The sequence below is a fragment of the Gossypium arboreum genome, chromosome 5, assembly GCF_025698485.1.
Source record: "Gossypium arboreum isolate Shixiya-1 chromosome 5, ASM2569848v2, whole genome shotgun sequence".
Lineage (NCBI taxonomy): Eukaryota > Viridiplantae > Streptophyta > Magnoliopsida > Malvales > Malvaceae > Gossypium > Gossypium arboreum.
The window spans coordinates 13,935,821-13,962,481 of record NC_069074.1 but is presented as its reverse complement, the minus strand read 5'-3'; the positions used below and the strand labels follow the sequence as shown (position 1 = coordinate 13,962,481).

Sequence of the window (26,661 nt, the reverse complement as noted above, 5' to 3'; positions counted from 1 at the left end):
AATTAAAATACAACATGATGCAAAAGAAAAATATAAACATGATATGCGAATAATTACAAAATTTTCAATAAAAGTATATTTTAAATTACTGATTACTTTTGTCCCACCTTTACTCAACTTAAGTAAAGGCAATGTCCATTAAAGTTTGATTAAAAAATGTTAATTAGTGTTGTGGCACCTAATTATGCTTTTTTTTTCTAAGGCTAGACTTCGATTGGAGAATAAGCAAAAAACAAAAAAAGAAAGAAAGAAAGAAAGTTGATTTAGATTTTATTTTAGAAGTACTACTTATGCTTTTGATTCTATCAGCGTTTCCTTTCACATTCTTTAAGGATGAAATCAAAACCTTTATGTCAAACATAACGTCAATTTATCAAATTTTCATCATGAAAGTAACAATTTTAGGGATTTCAATTAACTCTCATATAAAACAAAAATTATTAATTTTTTAAAAAAATAATAAATTATAAAAAAGAGAAAAATCCTAACAATAATACGATTAACATAACTTAAACTCAGATTACATCTGAAACAATAAATATCTTTTTATTTTTTGTTTGTTTGAAAAAGGTCACTAGTTTTGTTGATAAGGTTGGGTATTGTCAAGCAATAGGAAAAAGAATCCATTGCCATGGTTAAAGTAACCTTAAATGGAGGTGGTCCATCTGCTCTTATTTAAAATATATTTTTAATTTTTACATCAAAACTAAATCAACGATTAAATTTAAAACATTTAATTTTATATAAAATATTATTTTAATTAAAATATATTTTCTATTTATATTTATTTTGATAATTAAATTTACAGGCAAAAAATTCTTCACCAATATTGGAGAAAAGTCAAAGACCCATCTTTCCAACTCTGCTTATTTCATTCTGTTGTTTATATATCAATAGAAAATATATTTATCTCTTCAAGTGTGAGATGCACTGACCATTTATGGTTTCCAGAATATTTGTTTACCTCTTAAAAGTGGAATTTTATTTATTTTATTCATTCTCCATTTTAATTTTTAATTTACATTAAAGTACTATAGAATTAAGTATATTTAATTTCTTTGTATTAAAAATATATTTGTTATCAACAAAATTAAATATTTAATTAAGTCATATATTAACCTTACCATGAATTCATCAAAAAATAATTAATTACCCTCACTAAAAGGTTATAGTGAAAAAGTTGATTAAAATATAAAATAAAAAACTTATATTAACGTAATAGTATAATTAAATAATTAAATATTTAGCATATATTTAGATAATAAATTATAAAATAAAAACAAAAAGTTATAAAACGACCAAAATAAAATATAATTATCATTGCAAATCGAAGTGGTGTTGTAGTTACCCATAAGTGTTCTAAATGTTATAGGTCACATGTCCAAATTATAGAAAGAGTGAATGTTGAGATTTTATTGAGAATAACCATGTGTATTTGCATGATTCGCTTTATCAGAGACTCGAATAGAAACTTTAAAATTTCAAGTTTGAGTCTTATTTTGTGTAAATATGTGTGAGCTCTTAGACAATATTTATCATGGCTTATGCGCCCCACAATACGTGAATTTCATATAGATTTATTTTGATATAACTTTAAATAAATTATGATTATCAATTTAATCATAATTTATAATGGTTAATTCTGGTTATAGTTATCCACATGTATTTCTTGTAATTGAATACAACAGATCATTTTAAAATAACATCATTTTTATTTTAATCATCTAGAAATTTTTTTATCAATTTAATTACTTCTGTTTAAGTTAAATCACTTTCGTCAACTAATAAATTGGTGAGGCACCACGGATAACACTTTCTTTAACTGCTAACCTCCCCATAATTATTCTAAATTACATTTTCTTTTCTTTTCTTTCTCTTCTATCTGTAACTTAGAAATTCCCACTGACACTTACTTTCTCGCGGGATAATTAATAGTTAACTTGAATTTCTACAATTGGGGGTTCTCGGGTTCTGAAATTCGCCATCCTCTTTTGTAAGTTAACTTGAGTTTCGTGAACCGTGAATGTTACACCTTTTCCGGCATAGGTTTTTTGTTTTATGTGGGTACTAATTGAAGCGTTTTGTTTGTGCAAGAAAACTAGAATTTGGTTGGGAACATTTGAAACGACAAAAGACGCGGGTTGTGCCTATGATGAAGCTGCACTAGCATATTTCGGCTTGTTTCGTCTGTTTTCGATCTAAAAATGATGTACCAGTAAAACTTGAGTTGAAACTTGTGAGTGAGAAAGAAAGAGAACTGCAGATGAAGATAAATCGCCTCTGAAGAGAGAAAAGAAAAAGAAGGAAGAAGAGAGAAGAGAAGATAAAGAGAATAAAAAAAAAAAATTAAAATCTCAAAAATTGAGGTATGGAAGAAAAAAGTAACATTTAAAAATTGAAACGAATGAGTAAAACAAAAAAATTAGGTATGCTAATTAGTCTACATAATCAATATCATTAAATTTTTAATTAAAATATTTATATTATTTGAATACTCTAAGAAATTTAGTAATTACTTTACATCTGTTTAACATTCCAAATCAAAATCATCAAATTGAAAGCAAAAGTGATTATGAATCAAAATTAGAGTAAAAGTAATGTTTATTGTTTTAAATTATTGTTGCCGTCGGTTAAAGAAATAAGAAAGTAGTAGTGGGAATTTAGTTTAATCATAGTTCTTAAGGACAGTAATCTTGCAATGATAGGGGGTTTAAAAGCTTCACAATCTACTTTATTTATATAATGAGAAATTTAGTTTAAAGAATACACGACCACCCCTAATATTGTTACAGCTCATTTCTTAGGTCTTAGGTAATTTTAGATTGCGAGCTTAATCTTAAAATTTTAGTTTTAAATTTTTTACCTCTGCGCACTTTATTTCCTGAGTGAGACCGAATATTTTAATTTCCAACAACCCTATATATGGCTGCTTTTAACAAATATATTTTTTAATACAACATACTTAGAAAAAATATAAAAATAATGTAAAACATAAATCCAGTTGGAGGAAATAGTAGTAACTTTTGGATCTCGTTCTCTATTGCAGTACAGTTACACTATAAATGTCTTCCAAGCATGGTTTATGGAGGTTATGAATACAGACTGGACGAAGATGGCAGATCAATTTCAGATAAAATCTAATATTATATGTATATATGATGTCTCATTCTCACCTACCTACAAGGCTATATAGCATAGGTATTACATCCTGGTTATGCTTTTTTTTTTTACAAGAATACAAAGAAAAACTCAAAATACGATAAGGCACAAAAGGAAACAACAAAATAGGAAAATGGAGATTCTATTTAGTGACCTGTCAGCCTGCATCTCATGCCTTCTCAACCTGGGGCTACTACTTCCCGTCAGGTGATACGAGTTTGGGTAAGTGTATAAGCTTTCTGAATTCCCAAATACCCTTGCATATACCATTTCCCCAAACATCCCCACTACCGGATGATGGAATCCGGTCACCGCGGTGCCTCCCAGGTTAAGCAATGGCGGTACGGATGAACCCTCTTCGTTGTGAGCATGACGGTTGTAGCTTTCGTTTTGGTAAGGATTTCGATAAGGAAGTTGCTGACTGTTGGGGGATGCAGTTGATAAAAGAGCTTTGTTGCCACAAGCTGGAGGTCTAGGGGGAATCACCATGCCTCTATAAAGTGTCTGCTTGCCTTGGAGCTCAGATTCGGATTGGCCTCGACCGTAAAGGGGAACCATGGTGGTGTGGGATATATCAGCTTTGCAAACTGGGCACTGTGGGTGCTCATCTGGGGCAAGTGAGGCACTCTGGACGTGCAGCCACTTATAGATGCAGGGCCAGCAGTAGAGGTGCCCGCAGAGAGTGACGATAGGTTCATGCGCAAAGTCCAAACAGATATTGCAGTCGAAGCTACCATTGAAGTTCTCGGATGTTGAATCACTGGGGATCGTCTTCCATTCGTGAGCATAATATTGCTCAAAGGCCATGGATCTGCTCTGACTGCAACACTATTGATCTCTGTCATGACAAAATTGAAACTGGATCAGCAATCAGATATCAATTAAATGAGCAACAAATCTAGCAAATAGACCACTGAGAAAGAAGGAAACAAACTCAAAACAGAACCATGACCATAAAGAATTATGGCGCACTGCTATAAGAGATTAACAAGCAACTTTATACACAGAAGACAGATGAACGACCAAAATAAGGACAAAATATATGAAGTCCCACTGCAAAGTTTTGATTCTCATTTTCTAACCAAAAGGGCCAAAAGTTTTTGCACCCCTCTACCAAATGGATTAATGACAGCACCCACAGCTTGTATATTATTGATGCACTACACACGGGGTTTCTTTTATGTCTATCGATTCACCATATGATGATATTAATAAAGAAATATTTTTTTAGGGAAACAGTAAGTAACTGTTCCCTAAATTTGGCATTAGTTAGCGGCATCTTTCCGCCGACCCGACTTCAATAAGGCAAAAACTAGTTGACTGACATGGGGTTTCCGTATCAAATTAATTGCAGTAACACCCCAGTTAAACCTAATCCGCAAAGTTAATTACCCTTTTGTCCCCAAAGCTCATTGGTAACGGTGACAAAAAAAGTTACTATTTTTAACAGCACATCATCGTCCTACTCTATTCTAACTTTGGTAGGTTAAAGTTCGAGGAAAACCATAGAAACTTTGGAAAACAAATTAAAATTATGAACTTTTTTCAACTCAAAGCTTCCAAGCAGGCACCGCCGACAGACCCCTCCGTCGTCGATGGCGGATGGCTGCCCAAAGAAGATCTTTTTTTTCTTTAACTCTAGAAGCAAGTCCATAGACAAACTGTAAAGGAACCAAATTGGAAGAACAAATTTCCTTTGAACCCAAATTAAATGGGAAGTCTTGAAAGCTATTAACATTGGGTTTCTAATCTCCTATTTGTGCAGAATTATGATAATCAAAGGCGCAAATCATAAAATAGGGTTGTGTGAATAAATTGGTCTACTTCAAATGTCTCCAATAGAAAAATGAAAGCCCAAATCACTATCTTCGACCGAAAACAAAAAAAAAAAAATTCCATCGATTCTTTCGTATTTCTAACTTGTTTACCGATCAAATTTAAAAGAAACTTTCTTAAAAAAAAGCAAGAGCTAACTTTTTCCCTACATTTCAATTCTAAATCTCCAAAGATGAAAAACCCAAAGCTTTATACAATCAATTAAACGATGCGAATACTAAGATCTTAAGATTAACCAAAGCGTGTCAATAAAATAAAGAACAAAACACAGGCTAAACAACCCCAAAGAAAACAATGACGTACCTAAAGAAAGAGCCGAAAATCCAACAAATTCCTAAGTTTATAAGAAGGGTATGGATAAAAAGAGTCCACTGAGCTTCAATTCAATGGCTGTTTTACCCCCCAAAAAGAAGAAGAACACACAAAGAAAAAGAAGAAGAGAAATAGACGATGATGAAGCAGAAAGACCTAAGGGGATCTGATAATGGAGTGGGAGAGCGCGTCTATCGATGAGGCCGCTTTTATAGAGGAATCCCACAATTTTTTAAACGTTTCTACTTTTCCTTTTTTATTTTCTTAAAAAAAAAAAAAGAGAAAAAAGAAAACCTTCAGTTTGGTCTCGTATAAGTCCTTACGCACCGATGATATGAGAAAAGACAAAATCTGGTACGCCTGTCTGGGCTCAAGAAGTGAAGCCATCCTATGAGAGTTCGGTACGTGGATTACCTTTTACAAACTCTTTCACTGTTGTTCTAGATGCGCAACTTACCATAGACAAACTTCATCAATTTTCAATGCTCTCTAATTTTAACTTACATTTTTATTTTAATAATTCATCATAAATATCTCAAAAATTATTTAGGATAACAATCCACCTCTTTTGGAGTGTCTATAACAATCTTATATTTTTATATAATTTAAAATTATGCCACAATAAAACCGCTGCTAATTATCGGGGATGATATAAATACAAATTATTACTAAATTATTATAAATAGACTGTTAAAATAATCATAAAATAGAATTAAATTATTGTTACACATATAATTGTGTATGGTATGTCTCAAACTTAAGTACTCAAAAATCATATAAATGAGAAGTTAAATCTATATACAAATTCTTTTTTTGTCATAATCAAAGTATCCATCATTGGAAGCAATGGCTAATCCTCGATACTAGTGTTATTTAAAGAGATAAAAAGTTAGTCATGAAATGTATTTTATTCTTATAAACGAGAATTAAACTTTTTAATTATATGATTGAAAAATGAAATAAACAATTAACATACCACACCTCATTATTTATATATATAATTATATAATTTTAAAAATACTTGTAACATCAATTCAATTAAAGATAATGAAATAAAGTTAAAGTATGTAAATAATAATATATTTAGAATTATATTTAAAAGAAGTATTTTTTTAAACTTCAATCATATTGCTCAGAAGTCAGAAGCAGTGGCAGTTCTAGAAGAAAGGATCTGCACTGGACCTTAAAAATAAAACCGAAAAAAAGGTTAGAAAAAATATAGTAGATCCAAATTCCGGAGTTAATCACCTGTTTTCAACTAAAAGCATGATAAGCTAATCAAGCAAACGGGATGATGCTTAGATACATGAACGATCCAGATCTTAATTTTGTATATGCACTAAAAACAGGCGAAACTTTATCCCATCTAGAAGACAGCATAAGGTGCTAAGGTGGGGGCCATGTCCAAAAGCTAAACCTAATCGTATCATGTGCCGATTTGTCTGTTTCTCAAAGTTTAGAACTATGCCCCATTTTCCTTTTCTCAGTTCCTTTCCCTTTTCTTTTTATTGATTAAAATATTTTATTAACCTTAATTTGATCATTGAACTAGTTTTCTGTTTGTGTACGTTTTTCTTCTTTCTTTTTTCTGGTAATAAAACAATACATGTTTCATAATTAATACGGTTAAATTTTAATTTAGTTGGTGTAAATATTGTTAACATTATAAGAGGATGTAGACTTGAGAATATTTTAAATACATTATCTTTTTATTTATGAATTAAAAAATTTTATATATATTTTAGATATTATATCAAAAGAATAAATATAATCATAACTATAATATATTATTTTACCAATTAGAGTTTATTTGAGTCTCCCACACTCTGCGTTGACATCACTGTTGTGCAAGTAAAAGAGCATAAGAAGACTGGGTCTTTGGAAACAGTGTCAATAAAGCAACAAGTAAATAGGAATCCTTATTCGACCAAAAATACTAATAACCCTTCAATTCGAAGTAATATGTAGACATTTGAGGATGTGATAGCGTCCAAAAAACGAAAAACTAGCAACTCTTCCATTTCATGTTATGGTTGTTACGACTTAAGACGTAAAAGTCATTGTCGGTTTGTACATTGTGTGGTCCTATAAACTATAGAAATAGAAACAGGAGCAGGGGGCGACTATTTTGTAGCACCAAATCACACTGGGGTGTTTTTGGTCAAGATACAAAAAAATGATAATTGTTATATCATTTCCGCAACATCTCTATATGTCCTTCATGAATATGACATTATTGAGCGCAGTGCGAAACATCATTTATTTACAAAGTCGCATCATTAATTATTTTTATGAAACGCGACTTTACACGTTGCATTTCTTGTGTTTCATCACTTGAACAATGCATAAAAATAACTTTGTTTCTCTCATAACCAATCTTTATCTCTAGTCTCTACCAAAATTTCTATGAAATTTTTTTCCTCAATCTTATCGCGATGTTTCAAAAATGAACAGTCTCTCACCTCCACAAAGTCTTTCTCTTGTTGATTCATTCTAACAACAAATCTCATACTTTTATTGATACAATTTAATTTTAGTTAATCTAGTTAAATTTCAACTTTTTTTTCTTTAAATCAATTTAACTAAATAAATTAGGTTGAGGTTGAGTGTTGTCTATATATATTGTATAAGTTATTATAATAATATAAATATATTTAAAATGCTAAAAAGTTATACATATATATATATATATATAATAAAAGTGAGTTATTAAGTACGTAGGTATGCTTATAAAATTATATAATAAATAACCAACTAACACAGTCCATTTTTTTAGGGAACATACAAAATCAATTAACTGAAATGATTTAATAGAAAACCGTCAGGTTTATTGATCAAACAGTCCAACAACTTAAATTGCGGTCAAGGACTCTCAAAGTTCAATGAAGAAACAAGTAGTATTTAATTTTAACTTGGTCTTCATTTTAGTTTGGCAGAGTTCTAGAGTGTTGACTGAAGTATAAGAAAATGGAGAATGTGAATACGTGCGGTTCAAACCAAATGAGAGATCGAAGACTAAAATGGTGGTGTCTCTGATATGAATTTGAGGTCACATGCTCACAATTAGGTCTAATCATACGACTAAAGAGGATAAGAAAATATATTGATTGATTGTCAGACCACACATGATCATGTATGAAATAAGGTGGAAGGTGTCCCCAGTGATGTCCTTTTAATTGTGGTGTGATTTACATGCATCCTTTTGATTCTGAGCTCCATCTGTCATCCAAAAAGGCAGCGTTCGAGAATTGAAAAACAAGATCAATTCATTCTATCTTTTTGGTTCTAGTGGTGGTGATTGTTGCGATTTTATGGAGTAAGACTTGTCTTTCTCTTATCAAAGCTAGAAATATATTATCTTGTAATTGCCTAGGAATGCTCTGGTTTTTAACCTACCTACCCACCTCTCTGCTGCACCTGAGTTTTATGCTTCGAAACATTAGCAACCGTCTCATTTATTGCCACCCGAACTTGGCTGGCTCAAGCTCAACTGCCATGGTACTTGGTACTCTCGCTAACTCAGGACCCGCTGGTTCTGGTGCTTTACTTCGCCATCGTGAAGGGAACTGGATTGTTGGTTCTCATAAAACTCTTGGCCGTACAACAAATATGGCTTCCTGAAATGTAGACTTTAAGCAGTGGTCTTTTTACATGCTCCTCATAAGAATATCACCCATTTAGTTGTAGGATTAGACTCCGCTGTTGTCATTAGCCTGATTCTTGGTTTTACGTCCACTAACATTGTTCTTCATCCCTTAACTGATGACTGAAGTCCTTCATGTTTTTCGAAGAAGACTGGTTTAGATTAAAATATTCTCACGTCGATAATCAAGAACTGAATAAGGTTTTACAAGATGATAATCACCCTTATGCTATCGAATTGTCATATCACAAAGGACAAACTTTCATAACCGGTCTTACACCTATAAAACACTCGAAACTATTACTTTGATAGTTCAAAGAATACATCAAAATATCGTGTTGGAAAAGGTCCTCAGGCTTCATATTGAAATAGAAATTAGTGGGTAAGGGTCTCCTTCCAGGGTAAAACATTGAAACAGGTCGAAGACATTAAATTCTTTATTTGGACTAAATACATGCTTTAAAAGCTAAAGTTGCCAATTATTTTTGCACTTTGCAGTGTCAGAACTGCTTTGAAAGATGAGACTGCGAAGTTCCAAAAGGCAAAAGCTTTATCAGAAACTCCGTCTGCAGGCCCTGAAAGGTAGTGTTTGATGAATGACTACAGTATTCGTGTTTTAATTATTATTTTACGTGATGTTCAAAATTAACAGGTCTATGACTAAATCATAAATATATATCTCTTAGACATTGTAGAGACACATTCAGGAGTTTGATACTCTGCTATTAACATATTTGGAGCTCAACAATTTCTTGCTTCAATTCGTGGCCTAAATTTTATCATCTACACTGACAAGCATCAACCATTGACTCAAAACTGTCAAAAATGATTTCTCTAATTATTATGAGTTTCAACGCATACATAAAAAATTACACAAAAATATTACCAATCTAATAATATGATAAGGTGATGAATTGCACTAGTAAAACTACACACAACGAGATTCAAGTTCAACCTTCATGGCAAGAACTCCAACTTCCATTTATGAATAACAAAAGATTACAAGCTCCATTAGGACAATACCGGCACTAATTCCTGTACATCGTTAATGCATCTAAACATCAAGATGCCAAAGATAGTCAAGGATCAATGGATTAGAAAGGCATTGGAGCAGTTTAATGCACAGAGTTGGGAGGGGTTGGTTGCCCCTGTTGAACAGACCATGGAGGGCGCCTATTGTGTTCCTACACATGAATCATTCATATTATGAATCTACTGCTCTCAACTTCTCATAACAAAGATGGCATTAACCAAACAATCTGATCTGAGCAAAACATGTTGATCCAAGCAAATCAATATAAAACTGCAAGTAAAAGAAGAAATCACATTTACCCCAATTTCTGTCACAGAAAGGCAAGATGAACATTTGACTGACGAAGACCCATAGGGGTACATCAGCAACAATGCACAACTGTCACACCTAACCAGTCCAACCTGATGAGCTGAAAGTGTAAGGGTAGACTAATCAAATGTTCTGAAAAAACATTATATTTCTACCAATCAATCACAAAAGCAAAAAACCGACTAAAAACAAGACTGCTTGCTCTTTGTCAAAGTGAGAACCAAGCTTTTAATAACTATGATTCGTGGTTACATCGACAACTGGAAGAATAAAAATGTATGTCGTTTTCATACAATTATATGTATAGCTTTACTACAGCTTTGAGGAGAGAGCAATTATATGTTTGATATTAAACGTCAGAGAAGGAGAAAGAAACCTTCCAGTACAAAGTTGACTGTTTCACAACATGAACATTTAGCTTGCCGAGTTCCTTCAGGATATGAAAGCAATTGACGACAAGAGCCACAAACCATTTGAGCCATTTGAGCCATCTCTGCATCCAAAATATCAAAAAGCAAACAAAGTAAGAAAGCCAATGAATCAAGACAACACTATGAGAAACATAATTATAGGCAAAAGTATAGGCTTCGTTACCCGGGCTCGGAGCAATTTGGGATGCAGTACTTGTGTCGACACGATCCGACACGCGATAAGGGTCAGATCCGGCAAAAACCAGCGGAGGCGGTGGGCTAGAACTGAGATGAGAAGAGAATGAAGAAACCTGATTTGTAGATACGAGAGAGAGAAGAGGGGCGATGGTAAGCTTCGTTACCCTGACTCGGCAATTTGGGGTGCAGTACCTGTGTCAACACGATCCGACACGGAATACGGGTCAGATCCAGAAAAAATCAGCGGAGACGGCGGTGGGCGAGAACTGAGATGAGAAGAAAAAAAAACTGATTTGCAGAGACGAGGGAGAGAAGAGGGGCGGTGGTAGGGGGAAGATGATGACAAAAGAAATACTATTAAAATAAATGAACAAAAACATTAGGGTTAAAAAATCAGAAAAATTACAAAAATATATATTTTTATTTAAAATAATTATATTTTTAAGAGTATTAAATAAAAATATGTTTTAATATTTGAACCCATCCCCATACCAATTCAGTACTAAAATTTTAAATGTCATTCAAATAAAGTTTTGTTTTTATTTTCTTACTGATATATAAAAACTTGTTAAGAAAATATAAAAAATTAATTAAACTCTTACCTTTAATAAAAGAATCAATTAAATTCCTCCGTTAGTAATTTTATCATTGATTACAATGATGGTTAAAAAATATTGACAGGCAATTAGATAACATCACATGGTAACTTCTAATTTAATTTAGTATTTTTAATAAAATTTATAAAAAGATCCATAAAGTTATAAGAATAAAAAGAAATTGTGAAAATTATAAAAATACCAATTTTATTTTTGACCTAATTTTCTTTCACCATACTTTTAGTTATATATTTATTAAAAAAACACAGTCAATCCCGTGGGTAAAAGACTAGTTTCTTGTGAACTTTTGTGGTGGACAATGACATAACAGCAGCCATCAGCACCTACCAGCATCGGCTCGGCCCATGCCGTAGCTACCCTAGATAGAATATTGGCCAGCGAAACATAAATAAATTAGGCCAGCGCTAGCAGAAGACTTGAAGGCCAAAAGCCCACTTGGACACAATATATTGGCAACTGCCGAACATCTTCCACCAAGGTAGTTGAACGGATTCAGCTATATCAACCGTTCTACTTTGAAGCTTTTTTTTCTTTTCATTATACAAACTACAATATAAACCAATAGTTTTGAGTTGAGAGCCTTCTCTCGTTGATTTCATCCTTGTCACATACATCACGAAATGTTAAAATCACTTGCTTTGGCAGGTCACCAAATCATTATTCTTTTTTTCATCTTCAAAACACATGTTGAGGAGGAAACGAGCTACTACTACAAATCTGGAACCTGCATCTATATATTGTTTCATCCTAACTTATCAGGTCGGGTCCAATTCAATGGTCTTCATTTAATCATTTTTAGAAAGAAAACCCATTTCCCTCCCATTATCATTTGAGTAATTGAAGAAAAGTGTCGTGATGGCCAAAACCAAGAGAATCATCATCACCATTCTCCTAAGGCTTCTAGCTTTTGGTGCTACTCTTTCTGCAACCGTAGTCATGGTTACGAGCCATGAGTCTGCCGAGGTTATGAACATAAAATTCTCAGCAAAATACAGCAACTCACCAACATTTAAGTAAGAATCTTTTACTTTTTTTCTTTTTTAATTTTTTCTCTAGATGGAACAATCATGATATATTTAGTTTCCTAATTATTATATTTTTTTGGCCGTGAAAATTGGGCATAGGTTTTATGTGACAGCGGAGGCAATTGCAACCGGATACGGCCTTATAGTTCTCTTCCTGTCTTCGAGAAGGTCGTTTGATCGCCTGATTGTGATTCTAGATGTGGTCATAGCGTTGATACTAACTTCGAGCATCTCAGCTGCTTTGGCAGTAGCTCAGATAGGCAAGAAAGGGGACACTCATGCAGGTTGGCTGCCCGTTTGCAACCAAGTTCCAAAATTCTGCGACCATGTCACCGGCGCCCTTATAGCTGGTTTTGTTGCAGCGATAGTTTACTTGGTGCTCAATCTCTATTCTCTTCACGTTTTCCTCACTCCCCTTTTCCCAGTGTAACCTTAAACCAGAGAGATGCATGCTGATGGTGGTGAGGATTGGAATTTAAGCTGGCAGCCTTCTCTTACGTACTTATAGCATTTTTTCTTTTATCAACTGTCTGGTAGTCTCATCTAGCTTTTGTAAAACGAACGTATTGGATCCCAGCCCACTTCTAAAATTGAGCTATCTCGTCTCTCAGTATTTATTGGAGTATAAGATGTATATTTTTATATATATTATATTTGATGACTCATATATTTAAGTGGTATTTGTATTTAAATTTATGTGTATGGTTTACTATTTTATTATTAAAGTAATTTGATATAGCATTTTGATATATGAGTGAATGAATTATTGGTGGTATTATTAAAGTAGTCCTTTTACTTTTTGTCATTTTCTATTTTCTATGCCAAGTCAGGCCCACATATAGGGCAGATGAGTGTTTGAAGAAAAAAGAACAAATTACTTGCTACAAAATGACATTGTTTTGTTAAGAAGAATTATGTCACATGATACCCATTTCATCCCCTTCTAAGGCTGAGAAATGAAAATTACTAGATTTTTGAAGACAAAAGCATGTGCCAAATTATGTAACAAAATCTTTAATTTCTTTTGGGGTTAGAAAATGACAAAAACCAAGTTGCCACAGCAGAGATTCACTTTTCCCTAGTTTCTGAATAATACATTAATTAAAGCCCCACTAAAATCAAAGCAAGGATGTCTTTTGATTTGGTGGTGGAATTCCATAAAATAAATCATCTCAACGGTTGCCCCTCTGGTTTCTAGTTCCAGTAAGTTACGTTCCGTTACAACATTGCCAAACCCTAAGGTCCCACTTTCAAACTAAATAAAAAATGAAGAGGGTGAATTTGTGTTGTGGTGGCAAATGATTTCCAATCAAAGACAAGTGGATCTACCGCCGTGCTTCTCACTCACGGCTTCTGCATCTGGATCTACATTTTCTACAAAGGAATCATCCCTTGCTTTTGTGTATTATCTATCGATAAGATATTTAAAATTTCACCGTCGGTTTTATTTATTTGGTAAGATTTTTATTTCAAATAAAATAAAAAATAGTCAAATTCAGAATTATCTGAGATGAAATATTCAAATTGAGAATGATCTGAAATAACATAAAAACTTACTTTAGGTACCTAAAAATAAAGATCCCTTTCGCCCTTTTGATCAGCCACTTCATTTCTCTCAAAGTCGCATGGTTCCTTTTTTTTTTAATCGCTTTTTCACTTAAGAGATTCTCTCTGTCTGGCTCCTCTCAGGAAAAAAGAAGAGTAAAGCTTCAGTCTTTCTGCGTTTGCATGAACAGCAAGAATGGAGAAAGGGATGTTTTGAAGTGGATTAAGGAAAACGAGAAGTAAATTATGACTACTTTAAGGCAACGCCCTGTTCCCACGCGCGGCCGTGGTGCAAACCCACGCTCGCAGCCGCCGCCGCCGCCTATGCAACAGGTTTACAACATAATCCCTGTCCACGACCTTATAGCAGACCACCCGTCGCTTCGATACCCGGAAGTACGCGCCGTCGCGTCGGCCCTGTTACGTCCGGTTTTAAACCTTCCGAAACCACCGTTCGTAACGTTGGCGCCAAACATGGACCTGATGGACTGGTTAGGCGTCTCCTTCGGTTTCCAAAACGACAACGTTCGGAACCAAAGAGAAAACCTCGTCCTCCACTTAGCCAACTCCCAAATGCGCCTACAACCGCCTCCTGCGAACCCCGACGAAGTCGACCGCGGCGTCCTCCAAAGTTTTCGCAAGAAGTTGCTTCACAACTACACGTCATGGTGCTCTTTCCTCCGCGTCAAACCCCACGTCCACCTCCCCTCGCGCCGGGGAAACAGTTACAACCCAACCCGGGAGCTCCTCTACGTTTCACTGTACCTCTTAATCTGGGGAGAAGCCGCCAATCTCCGCTTCTGTCCGGAGCTCCTCTCTTACATTTACCACCACATGGCGATGGAATTAACCAAGTTTCTGGATCAACACATCGATGACTTTACCGGGAGGCCCTTCGTGCCTTCGATTTCAGGTGACTGTGCTTTCTTGAAATCCATCGTTATGCCATTTTACCGAACGATTAAAACGGAAGTAGAGAACAGCAGGGACGGAACTGCGCCGCATTCGGCTTGGAGAAATTACGATGATATAAACGAGTATTTCTGGAGTAGAAGGTGTTTTAAGACCTTGAAATGGCCGATTAATTATGGGTGTAATTTCTTTGATACGGCACCAAAGACTGAAAGAGTTGGGAAAACTGGGTTTGTCGAGCAACGATCATTTTGGAATGTGTTTAGGAGCTTTGATCGACTGTGGATTCTATTAATTCTATTTTTACAGGCTTCCATTATTGTTGCTTGGACGGGGAAGAAGTTCCCCTGGGATGCTTTGAAGGAAAGGGATGTTCAGGTGGACTTGTTGACGGTTTTTATAACATGGGCCGGTCTTCGGTTTTGGCAGTCAGTGCTTGATGCTGGGACTCAGTACAGTTTGGTATCAAAGGAGAGGGTGTGGCTGGGAATACGGATGGTATTGAAGAGTATGGCTGCTTTGACTTGGATTGTTGTGTTTGCAGTTTTCTATCAGAGGATTTGGAGTCAGAAGAATGCTGATAGGGGCTGGTCTTCGGAAGCAAACCGAAGGATTGTTACTTTTCTCGAGGCTGTCTTTGTGTATCTTATTCCGGAGATGTTGTCTATATTGTTTTTTGTGATTCCTTGGGTTAGGAATTGGATTGAAGGGTTGGATTGGATGGTGGTCTCTTGGTTGACATGGTGGTTTCATACTCGGACTTTCGTTGGACGTGGTCTGAGGGAAGGTTTAGTTGATAATATCAGGTACACTTTGTTTTGGATTGTGGTATTGCTTTGGAAGTTCTCATTCAGTTATTTTCTTCAAATAAAGCCCCTGGTTGGTCCTACAAAGGTGCTTTTGAATCTTCCTAATATAAGTTATAACTGGCATCAGTTTTTTGGTAATAGTAATAGAGTTGCTGTTATGTTGCTGTGGACGCCTGTTGTTCTCATCTATTTTGTAGATTTGCAAATCTGGTATTTGGTTTTTTCGTCCTTTGTGGGTGCGACGAATGGGTTGTTTTCTCATTTGGGTGAAATCAGGAATATGGAGCAGCTTAGGCTTAGGTTTCAGTTCTTTGCAAGTGCAATGCAGTTTAATCTTATGCCTGAGGATCAGCTGCTGAGTCCCAAAGCAACACTGGTGAAGAAATTCCGTGATGCAATTCATCGACTGAAGCTTAGATATGGACTTGGTCAGCCGTACAAGAAGATTGAATCAAGCCAAGTGGAAGCAACAAGGTTTGCTTTGATATGGAATGAAGTAATTATTACTTTGAGGGAGGAAGATCTCATTAGTGATGGAGAAGTTGAGCTCATGGAACTGCCACCTAATTGTTGGAATATTAGGGTAATTCGATGGCCTTGTTTTCTCCTCTGCAATGAGTTTCTTCTTGCTCTCAGTCAGGCAAAAGAGCTGGCAGATGCACCTGACTTTTGGCTTTGGGTGAAGATATGCAAGAATGAGTATGGGCGGTGTGCTGTTATTGAAGCTTATGACAGCATCAAGCATGTGCTTCTTACCCTCATTAGATATGGTACAGAAGAGTATAACATAGTCTTAACATTGTTCAAGAAGATAGACTTCTGCGTGCAGAACGGGCAGTTAACTGCATCATACAAGATGGCTGTGCTACAGAAAATTCATGGCAAGCTAGTATCACTTATTGATCTTCTAGTGAAACAGAAAAATGATCTAAGTCAGACGGTAAATCTATTACAGGCACTCTATGAACTTTGTGTTCGAGAATTCCCTAAGATGCAGAAACCCACTTATGAGTTGATGGAGGAAGGTTTGGCACCCAAAAATGTGGCAGCTGATGAAGGTCTGCTTTTTGAGAACGCTATCAACATTCCTGATGCTGAGGATGCGGATTTCTATAAGCAGCTGAGGCGTTTGCAAACAATTCTTACTTCGAAGGATTCAATGCATAATGTTCCCCTGAATCTGGAGGCTAGGAGGCGCATTGCTTTCTTTAGCAACTCATTGTTCATGAACATGCCTCATGCCCCTAACGTCGAGAAAATGATGGCTTTCAGTGTTTTGACTCCGTACTATGATGAAGATGTTTTGTATAAGAAAGGGATGCTTCAAGATGAAAATGAAGATGGAATTTCTACGTTGTTTTATCTTCAAAAGATATATGAGGATGAGTGGAGAAATTTTATAGAGCGGATGCGTAGGGAAGGGATGGATGATGATGAAGATGATATTTGGAGAGAAAAGCTGAGGGATCTTCGCCTTTGGGCATCATATAGAGGACAGACATTATCTCGTACAGTTAGGGGAATGATGTATTACTACAGGGCTCTTAAAATGCTTTCGTTTCTTGATTCAGCATCTGAGATGGACATACGAATGGGAACACAAGAAATTGCTACACATCATTCTTTAAACAACAGAAATCGTGATGCTATTAAGCTGCCGGCTGCAAAGAAATTTAACCGAGCGGTTAGTGGTGTAAGTTTGTTGTTCAAGGGACATGAGTATGGATTTGCTTTAATGAAATTCACCTATGTAGTCACCTGCCAATTGTATGGACGACAAAAGGCTAAGGGAGAGAGCCATGCTGAGGAAATTCTGTTTTTGATGAAAAACAATGAAGCTCTTCGAGTTGCATATGTAGATGAGGTTGAGTTAGGGAGAAATGAGGTTGAGTATTACTCTGTTCTAGTGAAGTATGATCAACAGCTGCAGAGGGAGGTAGAGATTTATCGCATTAGGTTGCCAGGACCCTTGAAACTTGGGGAGGGAAAACCGGAGAACCAGAATCATGCCATAATTTTCACTCGAGGTGATGCAATTCAGACCATTGACATGAATCAAGACAATTATTTCGAGGAAGCACTGAAGATGCGGAATTTGTTGGAGGAGTTCAAGACCAATTATGGTATTAGGAAGCCAACTATTCTTGGAGTTCGTGAGAATGTCTTCACAGGTTCGATTTGGTCACTTGCTTGGTTTATGTCTTAGAAAACAAGTTGTGTTCAATTTATTTATATATTATATCTATTTCTTATATATATTATAAACATTTTGTATATTATAATGTTAAATATATTTTTAATTTCTATTTGTTGTATGCATTCTATACCATACTTATTGATCTAATTCATTTTATTAATAGGTTCGGTTTCATCACTTGCACGGTTTATGTCTGCTCAAGAAACAAGTTTTGTGACCCTTGGTCAGCGTGTTCTAGCTAACCCGTTGAAGGTGAGAATGCACTACGGTCACCCAGATGTGTTTGATCGATTCTGGTTCTTGACTAGGGGTGGAATTAGTAAAGCTTCTAGGGTGATTAATATCAGTGAGGACATATTTGCAGGCTTCAACTGCACTTTGAGAGGTGGTAATGTAACTCACCATGAATATATACAGGTGGGTAAAGGAAGGGATGTGGGATTGAATCAGATATCTATGTTTGAGGCCAAGGTTGCAAGTGGCAATGGTGAGCAGGTATTAAGTAGAGATGTCTACCGGTTGGGTCATAGGTTGGACTTCTTTCGGATGTTTTCTTTTTTCTTCTCAACTGTTGGGCACTACTTTAACACAATGGTGGTTGTACTGACTGTTTATACATTTTTATGGGGTCGCCTTTATCTCGCCCTTAGTGGTGTTGAAGGTGGAGCCAAGAATCAAAGTATCAGCAGTGAGGCTGTTGGAACAATCTTGAATCAGCAGTTCGTAATACAGCTTGGTCTGTTCACTGCCCTTCCAATGGTTGTCGAGAACTCTCTTGAACATGGGTTTCTTCCAGCAATTTGGGACTTCTTGAAAATGCAGTTGCAGCTGGCATCACTTTTTTTCACTTTCTCTATGGGAACTCGAACCCATTTCTTTGGTCGGACCATCCTTCATGGGGGGGCCAAATACCGAGCCACTGGACGTGGTTTTGTGGTTGAGCATAAGCGCTTTGCAGAAAATTATAGACTTTATGCTCGAAGTCATTTTGTCAAGGCAATTGAGCTTGGTGTTATTCTAGCAGTGTATGCTTCTTATAGCCCACTCGCTAAGGATTCATTTGTTTATATAGCATTGACCATTTCAAGTTGGTTCCTTGTTGTGTCATGGATAATGTCCCCTTTTGTATTCAACCCGTCTGGCTTCGATTGGCTGAAGACAGTCTATGATTTTGACGATTTTATAAATTGGATATGGTCTAGTGGTGGTGCAGCTTCAGAAGCCAATAAGAGCTGGGAAATATGGTGGTACGAGGAACAAGACCATTTAAGAACAACCGGTCTGTGGGGAAAGCTTCTAGAGATAATTTTAGACCTTCGCTTCTTCTTCTTCCAGTACGGTATTGTGTATCAGTTGGGCATTGCTGGCAAGAGCACCAGTGTAGCTGTTTACCTGGTATCTTGGACATTCATGATTGTGGCTGTTGGGATCTATGTGGTTATAGCATATGCTCAAGACAAATTTGCTGCCAAAAAGCACATCTACTATCGAGTTGTTCAGCTTGTAGTCATTGTACTTACGGTGCTTGTGATTGTCTTATTGCTAGAGTTCACTCCGTTTAAGTTTACTGATCTCGTTACAAGTCTTTTGGCATTCATTCCTACGGGATGGGGTCTGATATCAATTGCCCAAGTTCTTAGACCTTTTCTGCAATCCACTGTGGTGTGGGATACTGTAGTTTCCTTGGCACGGCTTTATGATCTGTTGTTTGGATTGATTGTCATAGCTCCTGTGGCATTGGTATCGTGGTTGCCTGGATTCCAAGCCATGCAGACAAGAATCTTATTCAATGAGGCATTCAGCAGAGGTTTGCAGATTTCTCGCATTATTTCCGGCAAAAAGTCCACAGCATGATGTTAAGGTAACATTTTTATCCATAGTTCAGTTTAAACATTTGCTTTTATTGCCCAGTAATATTTGTTCTGTCTATGCATGTATAGTTGGCGTTTGCTCTGGATGGCACGTTTTGTTTTGTGTAAATGTATGTTTCAACTCAAGTTGAATTTGCCGAAGTTTTTTTATGCGAGCAAAATTGTGCGTGTTGTGTTTGACAAATATGTTTTTGCAGCTATGACCCGCACATTCTCCACTTGCTTGAAATCTTGTCCTGGCATCAGTTAGTGATTAGCAGTGGATGATCTTGGAGTAACCTCGTAAGCTTTCGTATTTTGGCGTATCTAAAACACATTGTTGGAATCTTGACAAATTGGGATCTGACAATATGATTCATTTTTTCTTTAGATTAAGATGAAGACTGGTTTTCATCTTGATTTCTTTCCCTTGTTATCTGATTATATATCTCCATTCGTTCATTTGTTATGCAGACATGTTTAAATGAAGAACTCTGTGCTGTCTTGGGGCCTTGGCTCTGCCCTGAGATAAAAAAGCAATATTGCTGACCGGAAATGAGATATGGACTTTGTTGAGAAAAAAGGGTAGAGCTTGAAGCTTTCAAGGAATCAAATGTAAAGAAATTTTGGACTATAAAATAACACACATCCTGTGTCACTCGTGCTTTGCTTTGATACCATTGCAGCCGAGGACTATGATTCCATATCCTAATCTTCCCTTTCCTGTTGACCTCGATTCATTTCTAATCTAGGCAAAAGAATTACGTTAGTTTAAGATTTTTTTTTTTTTTTTGTTGTTGTTGGTGGTAATAAAGTTAGCTTCAAATCTTGCAAGTTATTTATGTATAGTTTGAATAAGTTCATAAAGTTTCTATAACGTTTTTCACATTTAACCTACAAATTCAATGTTCCAATTCCAAGCTACACGTGTTCCCAGAACAGTTAAAAATTAAAATACAGAGTTAATTGTACAGAGAGAATAATTAGCTATAATTGCAGCAAAAAATTGCATCAATTTAGTTAGTGAACAGGGCTGCTTCAATACAAAAGCTAAAATTAGCAGGGGCATACACTTCAATGCCACAAAGGTGGATGGTAAATTTTTTGCTTCGCAGGAACAATGTGCGTTGACAATCTCCACTGGTATAAAGATCGTGTAATCGTGAGATTGAAAACGTGAGCAGCCATTATTTGCAAAACCAAGCCATGGAAGAAAATCCATCTCAAACAGCAGCAGCAATCTTCTCTGGATTCTTAACAGCTGCCTTTAGTGGCTTCCCATCGGTTTTGATTTCTTGTTTTTCAATTCCTTGTATATCGGTTATTCTCAACTTAGTCAGTTCCTGACACATAACAACAACAATCAAGAAATATCAAATTCAAATGCAGTCGGGTTCAACGAACAAAACTACAGTGAATGGCAAGAAATGGCCCTTGGCAGGCATACCTGACGATGTCCTTTGGTTCGACGGTAATTCTTCCTTCTCTTTTTCTTAAAAATAATCACCTTAGCATCTAATGCCTGACAGAAGAAGAATACAATGCAATAAGAAAATATATGTGTCCAATGAATGAATGCTAATGCAATATTTTAGAGAAGCAAATGATCTGGAGACCAAAAACCAACTGAAGCTATGGGAAAAAACAGTAAGGTGTAGAGAGACGAAGATCAAAGCAAAGCTTACATGCTCCTCGACAACAGCATGAACAGCTGCATCCGGAAGTATAGGCCTACCGATAATAGTTTGGGTAGGTGATCCCAGCAAGAGGACCTTGTTCAAAATCAACTGCAATAGAGACATTAGACACCCATAGAAGAGCATAATTCAGGGAACCGTTTACTAGTTGAAATTCTAACACACGAGGTTAAGACATGATGAAAGCTACCGACAGTTAATTGACACACATGAAGATCAAATTTAATGAACAAGATAAACTTCTTACCCAAACTCTCATTTGTATGCAAAAAATTCATATTAAACGTTCAAAAAGATTTATCCAATACAAATCTTCTTCGATAAGCAGAATGAAGAACTAAACTTACCTTGTCATTGACTTCGCAGAATTTCAATCTCTCCGTGAAAATTGAATCTCCGTTGCTCACCTTAAACTGGTGCGATCCAATCTTTGAAAAAAGAAAAACAGAAATTAATAAATAATCTCCAATGTTTTCGACAATTAAAACAAAAACCCAATCAATTACATACCTGAACCACTGCGAAAACTGGCTCATAATCTTTGAATACCCGGTCGGAACGCTGGAGAGGGCCCAGCACTTTGTACCCAATAGCAGCAGCCTCCGCCTCCTTCTCCACAGGCGAGTAATCCCTACCTAAATCCGATGCCGCGTTGTCGTGCTCTGCTTCCACATCGCTGGCCTCCTCCATTTCCACTTCCACTTCGGTCTCGCTATCTTCGCTTTTGCTGGATGAGAAGTGACGAGAATGGGACCAGAGGCTAAACCATGAGAGCTCCGAATTGGGGATGGTTATTGCCGGATTCGGTTTTCGGGTTAGGACTTCGACGGCGGACAGAGGCGGCATCTTTTTCTGAGAAATGATAGCCGTGGCGTGGCGGGCCAGTGATAGAAGGCACCGTCGATGAGCCATGAAAACTTGACGCTGGATCCCTTTTCTTTTCTTTTTTTTTTTTTTCAGGTTTAAGAGCTCAGGCTAGGGTTTGACACTTTAGCTGGGTGAAACTATCACCTCTTTTTTTTTTTTTTGAAGCAACACTGTAATTTTGAATCTGCTATGTATTTAATATTATCGCATATAAATTAGGATTATTTTTTTACTTGTGAACTGGATGAAGTGTTAATTAAGCTTTAAAATTTTTATATCATTTTAGGGTTATTTAGGGTTGTAATATATTTGGGTTAAAATTTTCAATTAAATATATTTAGATTAAACATTTTATATTTATTTGTGTAAAATTATAAATTAAAATTTTGAAGATTAAATACATTTTATGTAAAATTTTTAAAACTTAAATGGTTGTCAAATTTATCAAGTTTCTTATCTGTATGGTTTAATTAAATAAATTATTAAAAACATAAAAATAAAAATATTTTAAAAAAAACTTCTTCAATCGATTTTTTAGCCTAGTTCTCTCGCTTGTACCGGTTTGCGGGCTAATTGATCTGAAGCTTCTCCTTGGACTAGTACTTTAGTCAGCTCGATTGGTTTAAACAATCATTACTCAAAATCTTTACACATCGTACATTTGAAATTTAATCTTCCAACTTTTATTTTAAAAATTTAATCTCTCAACTTTATAGATTTACAAATCTACTTTCAAATTATATATAAACATGTAATATTTTAATTGAAAAATTAACTATATTCGCTATTTGAATTAATTAATAAAATTATAAAAATATAGAAATCAAGTATAATTTAAATATATTAGAAGGATAAAATTGAAAATTAAAATTTTTAATAAAAAGAAAAGAAAAGAAGTTGAGAAGGAGGAAGGTACACACCTACTTTAACCTTTAGTTGAAATTTTATTATTTCGAGCTACGAATTGATGTCATATTTTAATTGGAATTATTTAAATTTGAGTTAATTTGTTATATTAATTTAATTTTTAATTTTTATGGCTTGATTCATATATTAATATAAATTTTAGTATCTAAACTTGACAATTAAGTTCAAGTTGATATCTATATATATTTTTGTTTATTTTAGTACTTGAACTTGACAATTAAATATGAATTTAGATTTCGTCAAGATTTGATGATGTGACTAATGTTCTTAAAATATGACTAGATTATTTTGTTAGATTGATTGGAACGAGAACCATCAGTTTACTAGTACAAACAAAGAGATTGAACTAATTGACTCAGAAACTACTTGAAACCGGTAAAAATAAAAAAAATTTGGGACAAAAACTAGTAGTCGATCAGGTTAAACAAATTTAATATTTTTTATAAAATTTTAATTAATTATTTAATTATTGTTAGTCTAGCAATTGAACCCATTAAACCGATTGAATAAGAAACTAATAGTTTGACCAGTTTAATCACTAGTTTGATTATTAAAACACTCTATGTAGCACTCTAAGACTATACCACGTTTAAAATTTTATATAATTTTTTTAAAATTTTCAAGTAATTTCTGCTAAATTTGTGAAGAAGTACTCCTGAATTAAACAAATAAAATATTGATGTTAAAAATACTAATGTTTGAGTACATTTTATTTTTTTAAAAAAAGTAATAATTTATGGTTGTGATAAATAATAGTTTCCAGCATATGATGTAAAAACTCTTTTTAACAGTAGTTATTTCTTTAAATGCGGATATGAATGGATTCATAGGTTACGCAAGCAAGTAAAAGCGACAATCTTGTTAACTGTAATTGGTAGTTTATAAGACTGTACAAAAGCTGATGTTAATTTTGCACCTTTTGTTGGGTGAATGCTCATGTGTGAGTCTGCATTTGTAGATTGGCTCTGTTTGCAATTCCATTGCTGTTCTTGCTTAATCAATTCAGTAAGATGGCACCTAGAAGATCTCGTACCCATTCTGGATTGCACCGGCAGAACATGCTGCTCTGAACTTTCGGACAGTATCGTTATGGTGGGTATGTGTTTGCCCATCAACTATTTTGGGCATGAAAGTAACAAAACATAGTGACACCTACCATTCATGTAAGACCCCACCCCCTTATCCTACTAACATCAAAACCACCTTAATTCAAATATGAAACCTAAAAAATGAATAATGAAGAAGGTGAAATTTAGGCTAAGCTATAATCTTTGCAAACACGGGGCCGCTGCCTTCTTCCACTTTTCACAGATTACAAAATATAAAAATCAAATAACAGAAGCAGCAACAGGAAAGAGAAAAGAGTAAATTTAATTTAAGCAGAAAAGAAAAAAAAAATAGACCTAAACCTAATCATACTTTTCTCTCCAAGAGTAAACCAAAAAGAAAACCCAAGAGAGACCCAATAAAATGTCGCCAACAGTTTGTCTAAGCCAATCCCAAGCCAAATCCTCCACTCTTCTCTCGAACCAGAACCTCCACATGGCCACGATAACATGCAAGACCGTGCAGCCTTTGGCAAAGAAGGATTGAAAGCTTTTGTCTTTCACAAAAGAGACCATGAACAGCAAGAACCCAATCGCGAACAGGAGCAAACCCGAGAAAGAATCGGATGTCCGGATCAACAGCTGATCGTGCGGGGAGGAGCCCAGGAGTTTCGTGGCGGTCTCGATCCCGTGGGTGAAGGTGTAGATTCCCTTCATGTCGAACATCATGAGCGAACCGCTTGATAAGGCGACCGCCGAGTGGAGGAGACAGATCAGCTTGAAGGCTGACGATGATGATGTGGTGATCGACATTTTTGTGGGGTATTTTTCCTTCTAAACTCGATCTACGGTTATTAATTGTCAGGCAAAACAGGCATGGTTGTAGTTAAATTAAAACCCTAACCCCAAGCTCATCTTATGAAGAAGAAAAGGAAGAGGAAGAAAGGATTTCTCGTTAGCTTTAAAGATTCTGCAGAGCTGGGTTTTTACCCAAGATAAGATCTGGCGGGACCCGCTTTGAGACATGAAAATAATCTGCTTGTCTTTTATCGACACGTGGCATTTTCTAATTAGTGCCGACAGGTAAAAAAGAGTTTGTACTCTGTACATTTTGTATTGTTAATTTAATATTAGCAAGAGGAAACATTAATGTTTTTAGATGGAAAATATAATTTTTATATTTAGTAGGAAATATTAAATGGTTAAACTATAATAATAGTCACCCAACTATTACCATATTTTTGTTTGTCACTTAAGTTTAAAAATTTCTATTTTAGTCACTAACATTATTAAAATTTAATATTTTAGTCACTTCCCATTAAATGACTATTGTTGGATTTTTATTTATCAGCATAATAACTAATTTAGCTCTTTAATGTTTGCAAATCCTATCAATTTAGTCATAAATCTAAAAGAAATCAACAAACTTTGCCCTTAGCTTTACATATTTTGTCAATTGAGTCTTTATTCTTAAAAATTTTAAAAAAACTTGTTAAGGGCTAAATTTATTGAATTCTTTAAAATTAGGACTAAATTGATAGATTATGTAAACATTGAAAGGCTAAATTTATTATTATGCTAATAAAAGGTCACCATAAGTGATTTAAGGAGGAGTAATCAAAATATTAAATTTCGATAATATTATTGAGTAAAATAAAATTTTTAAACTTGGTGACCAAAACAGAAATAATATAATAGTTGAGTAACTAGTTTTATAGTTTATCCTTAAAAATTGATAGGAAATATAATTTTATTCATTCATTGCCATGTAGAAGTGAAAAATGAGAGAATAAATTGAAAATTTTAAGGTTTAAATGTGATTCTGGTCCCTATGCTTTTCATGTTTTAAGAATTTAATCCCTAAATTTAAAAATTGTGATACATTAATAACTCTGTTAAAATTTTCCATTGTCTATGCTAACATGAAATTTATCGATTTAATAATACTTGGTGGAATTTAAATGTAATACTTCTAATCCCATCCAGAAAAATCGTGTTGTCTTTTCATCTGTTACTGATCAAGAATCCTCGAAATTGATAATCCCTAACTCGTTTCCAATTCCCCTTACGACCCACGAAATCCCTAACTTTGAAACTCAAATTCTATTCAAGACCTCTAATCGATGAAATCCCCAATTTATAAATCGAAATTTGTGAAAGTTCATCCACATATTATATTTTTGCAGGTTTAATAGCCGAAAGAGATTGTATTGGTGGAAGGTATAAGAAGATGAGGAACATTGGTATGGGTTTTTGGAAAATGAGTAGG

At 35.0% G+C, this 26,661-nt stretch overlaps 6 protein-coding genes and 1 non-coding gene across 14 annotated transcripts; 3 read left to right on the top strand and 4 right to left on the bottom strand.

Annotated features, from left to right (window-relative positions):
* Positions 1 to 3,001: 3,001 nt before the first annotated feature.
* On the bottom strand, positions 3,002 to 5,692 carry LOC108449943 (E3 ubiquitin-protein ligase RMA1H1-like). 7 transcript variants are annotated; one of them, XM_053028541.1, is made up of 2 exons: positions 5,602 to 5,692; positions 3,002 to 3,997 (listed from the first exon to the last, which is right to left on the bottom strand). In XM_053028541.1, exon 2 carries the CDS (start codon positions 3,964 to 3,966, stop codon positions 3,250 to 3,252), a length of 717 nt encoding a protein of 238 aa, XP_052884501.1. In that variant the 5' UTR covers positions 3,967 to 3,997; positions 5,602 to 5,692; the 3' UTR covers positions 3,002 to 3,249. The 7 variants fall into 7 exon arrangements, with proteins under 7 accessions (XP_052884501.1, XP_052884499.1, XP_017602827.1 ...); XM_053028539.1 differs by lacking the exon at positions 5,602 to 5,692 and adding an exon at positions 5,464 to 5,559; XM_017747338.2 differs by lacking the exon at positions 5,602 to 5,692 and adding an exon at positions 5,299 to 5,542.
* A 4,063-nt stretch (positions 5,693 to 9,755) lies between these two features.
* On the bottom strand, positions 9,756 to 11,306 carry LOC108451867 (protein LOL2). The gene is made up of 4 exons (XM_017749559.2): positions 10,887 to 11,306; positions 10,669 to 10,785; positions 10,283 to 10,392; positions 9,756 to 10,134 (listed from the first exon to the last, which is right to left on the bottom strand). The coding sequence occupies exons 2-4, from the start codon at positions 10,781 to 10,783 to the stop codon at positions 10,066 to 10,068; spliced, it is 294 nt and encodes a 97-aa protein (XP_017605048.1). The 5' UTR covers positions 10,784 to 10,785; positions 10,887 to 11,306; the 3' UTR covers positions 9,756 to 10,065.
* A 613-nt stretch (positions 11,307 to 11,919) lies between these two features.
* LOC108452594 (CASP-like protein 1C1) lies at positions 11,920 to 13,325 on the top strand. The gene is made up of 2 exons (XM_017750394.2): positions 11,920 to 12,530; positions 12,642 to 13,325. Exons 1-2 carry the CDS (start codon positions 12,373 to 12,375, stop codon positions 12,970 to 12,972), a joined length of 489 nt encoding a protein of 162 aa, XP_017605883.1. The 5' UTR covers positions 11,920 to 12,372; the 3' UTR covers positions 12,973 to 13,325.
* A 345-nt stretch (positions 13,326 to 13,670) lies between these two features.
* LOC108453023 (callose synthase 11-like) lies at positions 13,671 to 20,732 on the top strand. Of its 2 annotated transcripts, XM_017750899.2 has the most exons (5): positions 13,671 to 17,979; positions 18,169 to 19,866; positions 19,946 to 19,986; positions 20,074 to 20,158; positions 20,330 to 20,732. In XM_017750899.2, exons 1-2 carry the CDS (start codon positions 14,334 to 14,336, stop codon positions 19,857 to 19,859), a joined length of 5,337 nt encoding a protein of 1,778 aa, XP_017606388.1. In that variant the 5' UTR covers positions 13,671 to 14,333; the 3' UTR covers positions 19,860 to 19,866; positions 19,946 to 19,986; positions 20,074 to 20,158; positions 20,330 to 20,732. The 2 variants fall into 2 exon arrangements, with proteins under 2 accessions (XP_017606388.1, XP_017606387.1); XM_017750898.2 differs by lacking the exon at positions 19,946 to 19,986.
* LOC128293631 (small nucleolar RNA J33) lies at positions 17,320 to 17,402 on the top strand. The gene has a single exon (XR_008283811.1). It is a non-coding gene; the product is annotated as a small nucleolar RNA J33 (small nucleolar RNA).
* LOC108453024 (50S ribosomal protein L21, mitochondrial) lies at positions 20,724 to 22,632 on the bottom strand. The gene is made up of 5 exons (XM_017750900.2): positions 22,063 to 22,632; positions 21,900 to 21,980; positions 21,541 to 21,642; positions 21,303 to 21,377; positions 20,724 to 21,198 (listed from the first exon to the last, which is right to left on the bottom strand). Exons 1-5 carry the CDS (start codon positions 22,462 to 22,464, stop codon positions 21,079 to 21,081), a joined length of 780 nt encoding a protein of 259 aa, XP_017606389.1. The 5' UTR covers positions 22,465 to 22,632; the 3' UTR covers positions 20,724 to 21,078.
* A 1,965-nt stretch (positions 22,633 to 24,597) lies between these two features.
* Positions 24,598 to 25,369, bottom strand: LOC108452010 (uncharacterized). The gene has a single exon (XM_017749738.2). The coding sequence runs from the start codon at positions 25,203 to 25,205 to the stop codon at positions 24,756 to 24,758; it is 450 nt and encodes a 149-aa protein (XP_017605227.1). The 5' UTR covers positions 25,206 to 25,369; the 3' UTR covers positions 24,598 to 24,755.
* Positions 25,370 to 26,661: the final 1,292 nt, after the last annotated feature.

Bases quoted from the DNA above. Each gene is read 5' to 3' on its own strand.
- LOC108452010 (XM_017749738.2), bottom strand. From the start codon at position 25,205: ATGTCGATCACCACATCATCATCGTCAGCCTTCAAGCTGATCTGTCTC.
- LOC108452594 (XM_017750394.2), top strand. From the start codon at position 12,373: ATGGCCAAAACCAAGAGAATCATCATCACCATTCTCCTAAGGCTTCTA. The intron at 12,531-12,641 runs GTAAGAATCTTT...AATTGGGCATAG, and splicing joins AGCAACTCACCAACATTTAA to GTTTTATGTGACAGCGGAGG.
- LOC108449943 (XM_053028541.1), bottom strand. From the start codon at position 3,966: ATGGCCTTTGAGCAATATTATGCTCACGAATGGAAGACGATCCCCAGT.
- LOC108453023 (XM_017750898.2), top strand. From the start codon at position 14,334: ATGACTACTTTAAGGCAACGCCCTGTTCCCACGCGCGGCCGTGGTGCA. The intron at 17,980-18,168 runs GTTCGATTTGGT...TTTTATTAATAG, and splicing joins TCGTGAGAATGTCTTCACAG to GTTCGGTTTCATCACTTGCA.
- LOC108453024 (XM_017750900.2), bottom strand. From the start codon at position 22,464: ATGGCTCATCGACGGTGCCTTCTATCACTGGCCCGCCACGCCACGGCT. The intron at 21,378-21,540 runs GTAAGCTTTGCT...TTCTTCTGTCAG, and splicing joins ATGCTGTTGTCGAGGAGCAT to GCATTAGATGCTAAGGTGAT. The intron at 21,199-21,302 runs GTATGCCTGCCA...GTTATGTGTCAG, and splicing joins GAACCAAAGGACATCGTCAG to GAACTGACTAAGTTGAGAAT.
- LOC108451867 (XM_017749559.2), bottom strand. From the start codon at position 10,783: ATGGCTCAAATGGCTCAAATGGTTTGTGGCTCTTGTCGTCAATTGCTT. The intron at 10,393-10,668 runs GTTTCTTTCTCC...TTACACTTTCAG, and splicing joins AGTCAACTTTGTACTGGAAG to CTCATCAGGTTGGACTGGTT. The intron at 10,135-10,282 runs GTAAATGTGATT...ATTCATGTGTAG, and splicing joins TTTCTGTGACAGAAATTGGG to GAACACAATAGGCGCCCTCC.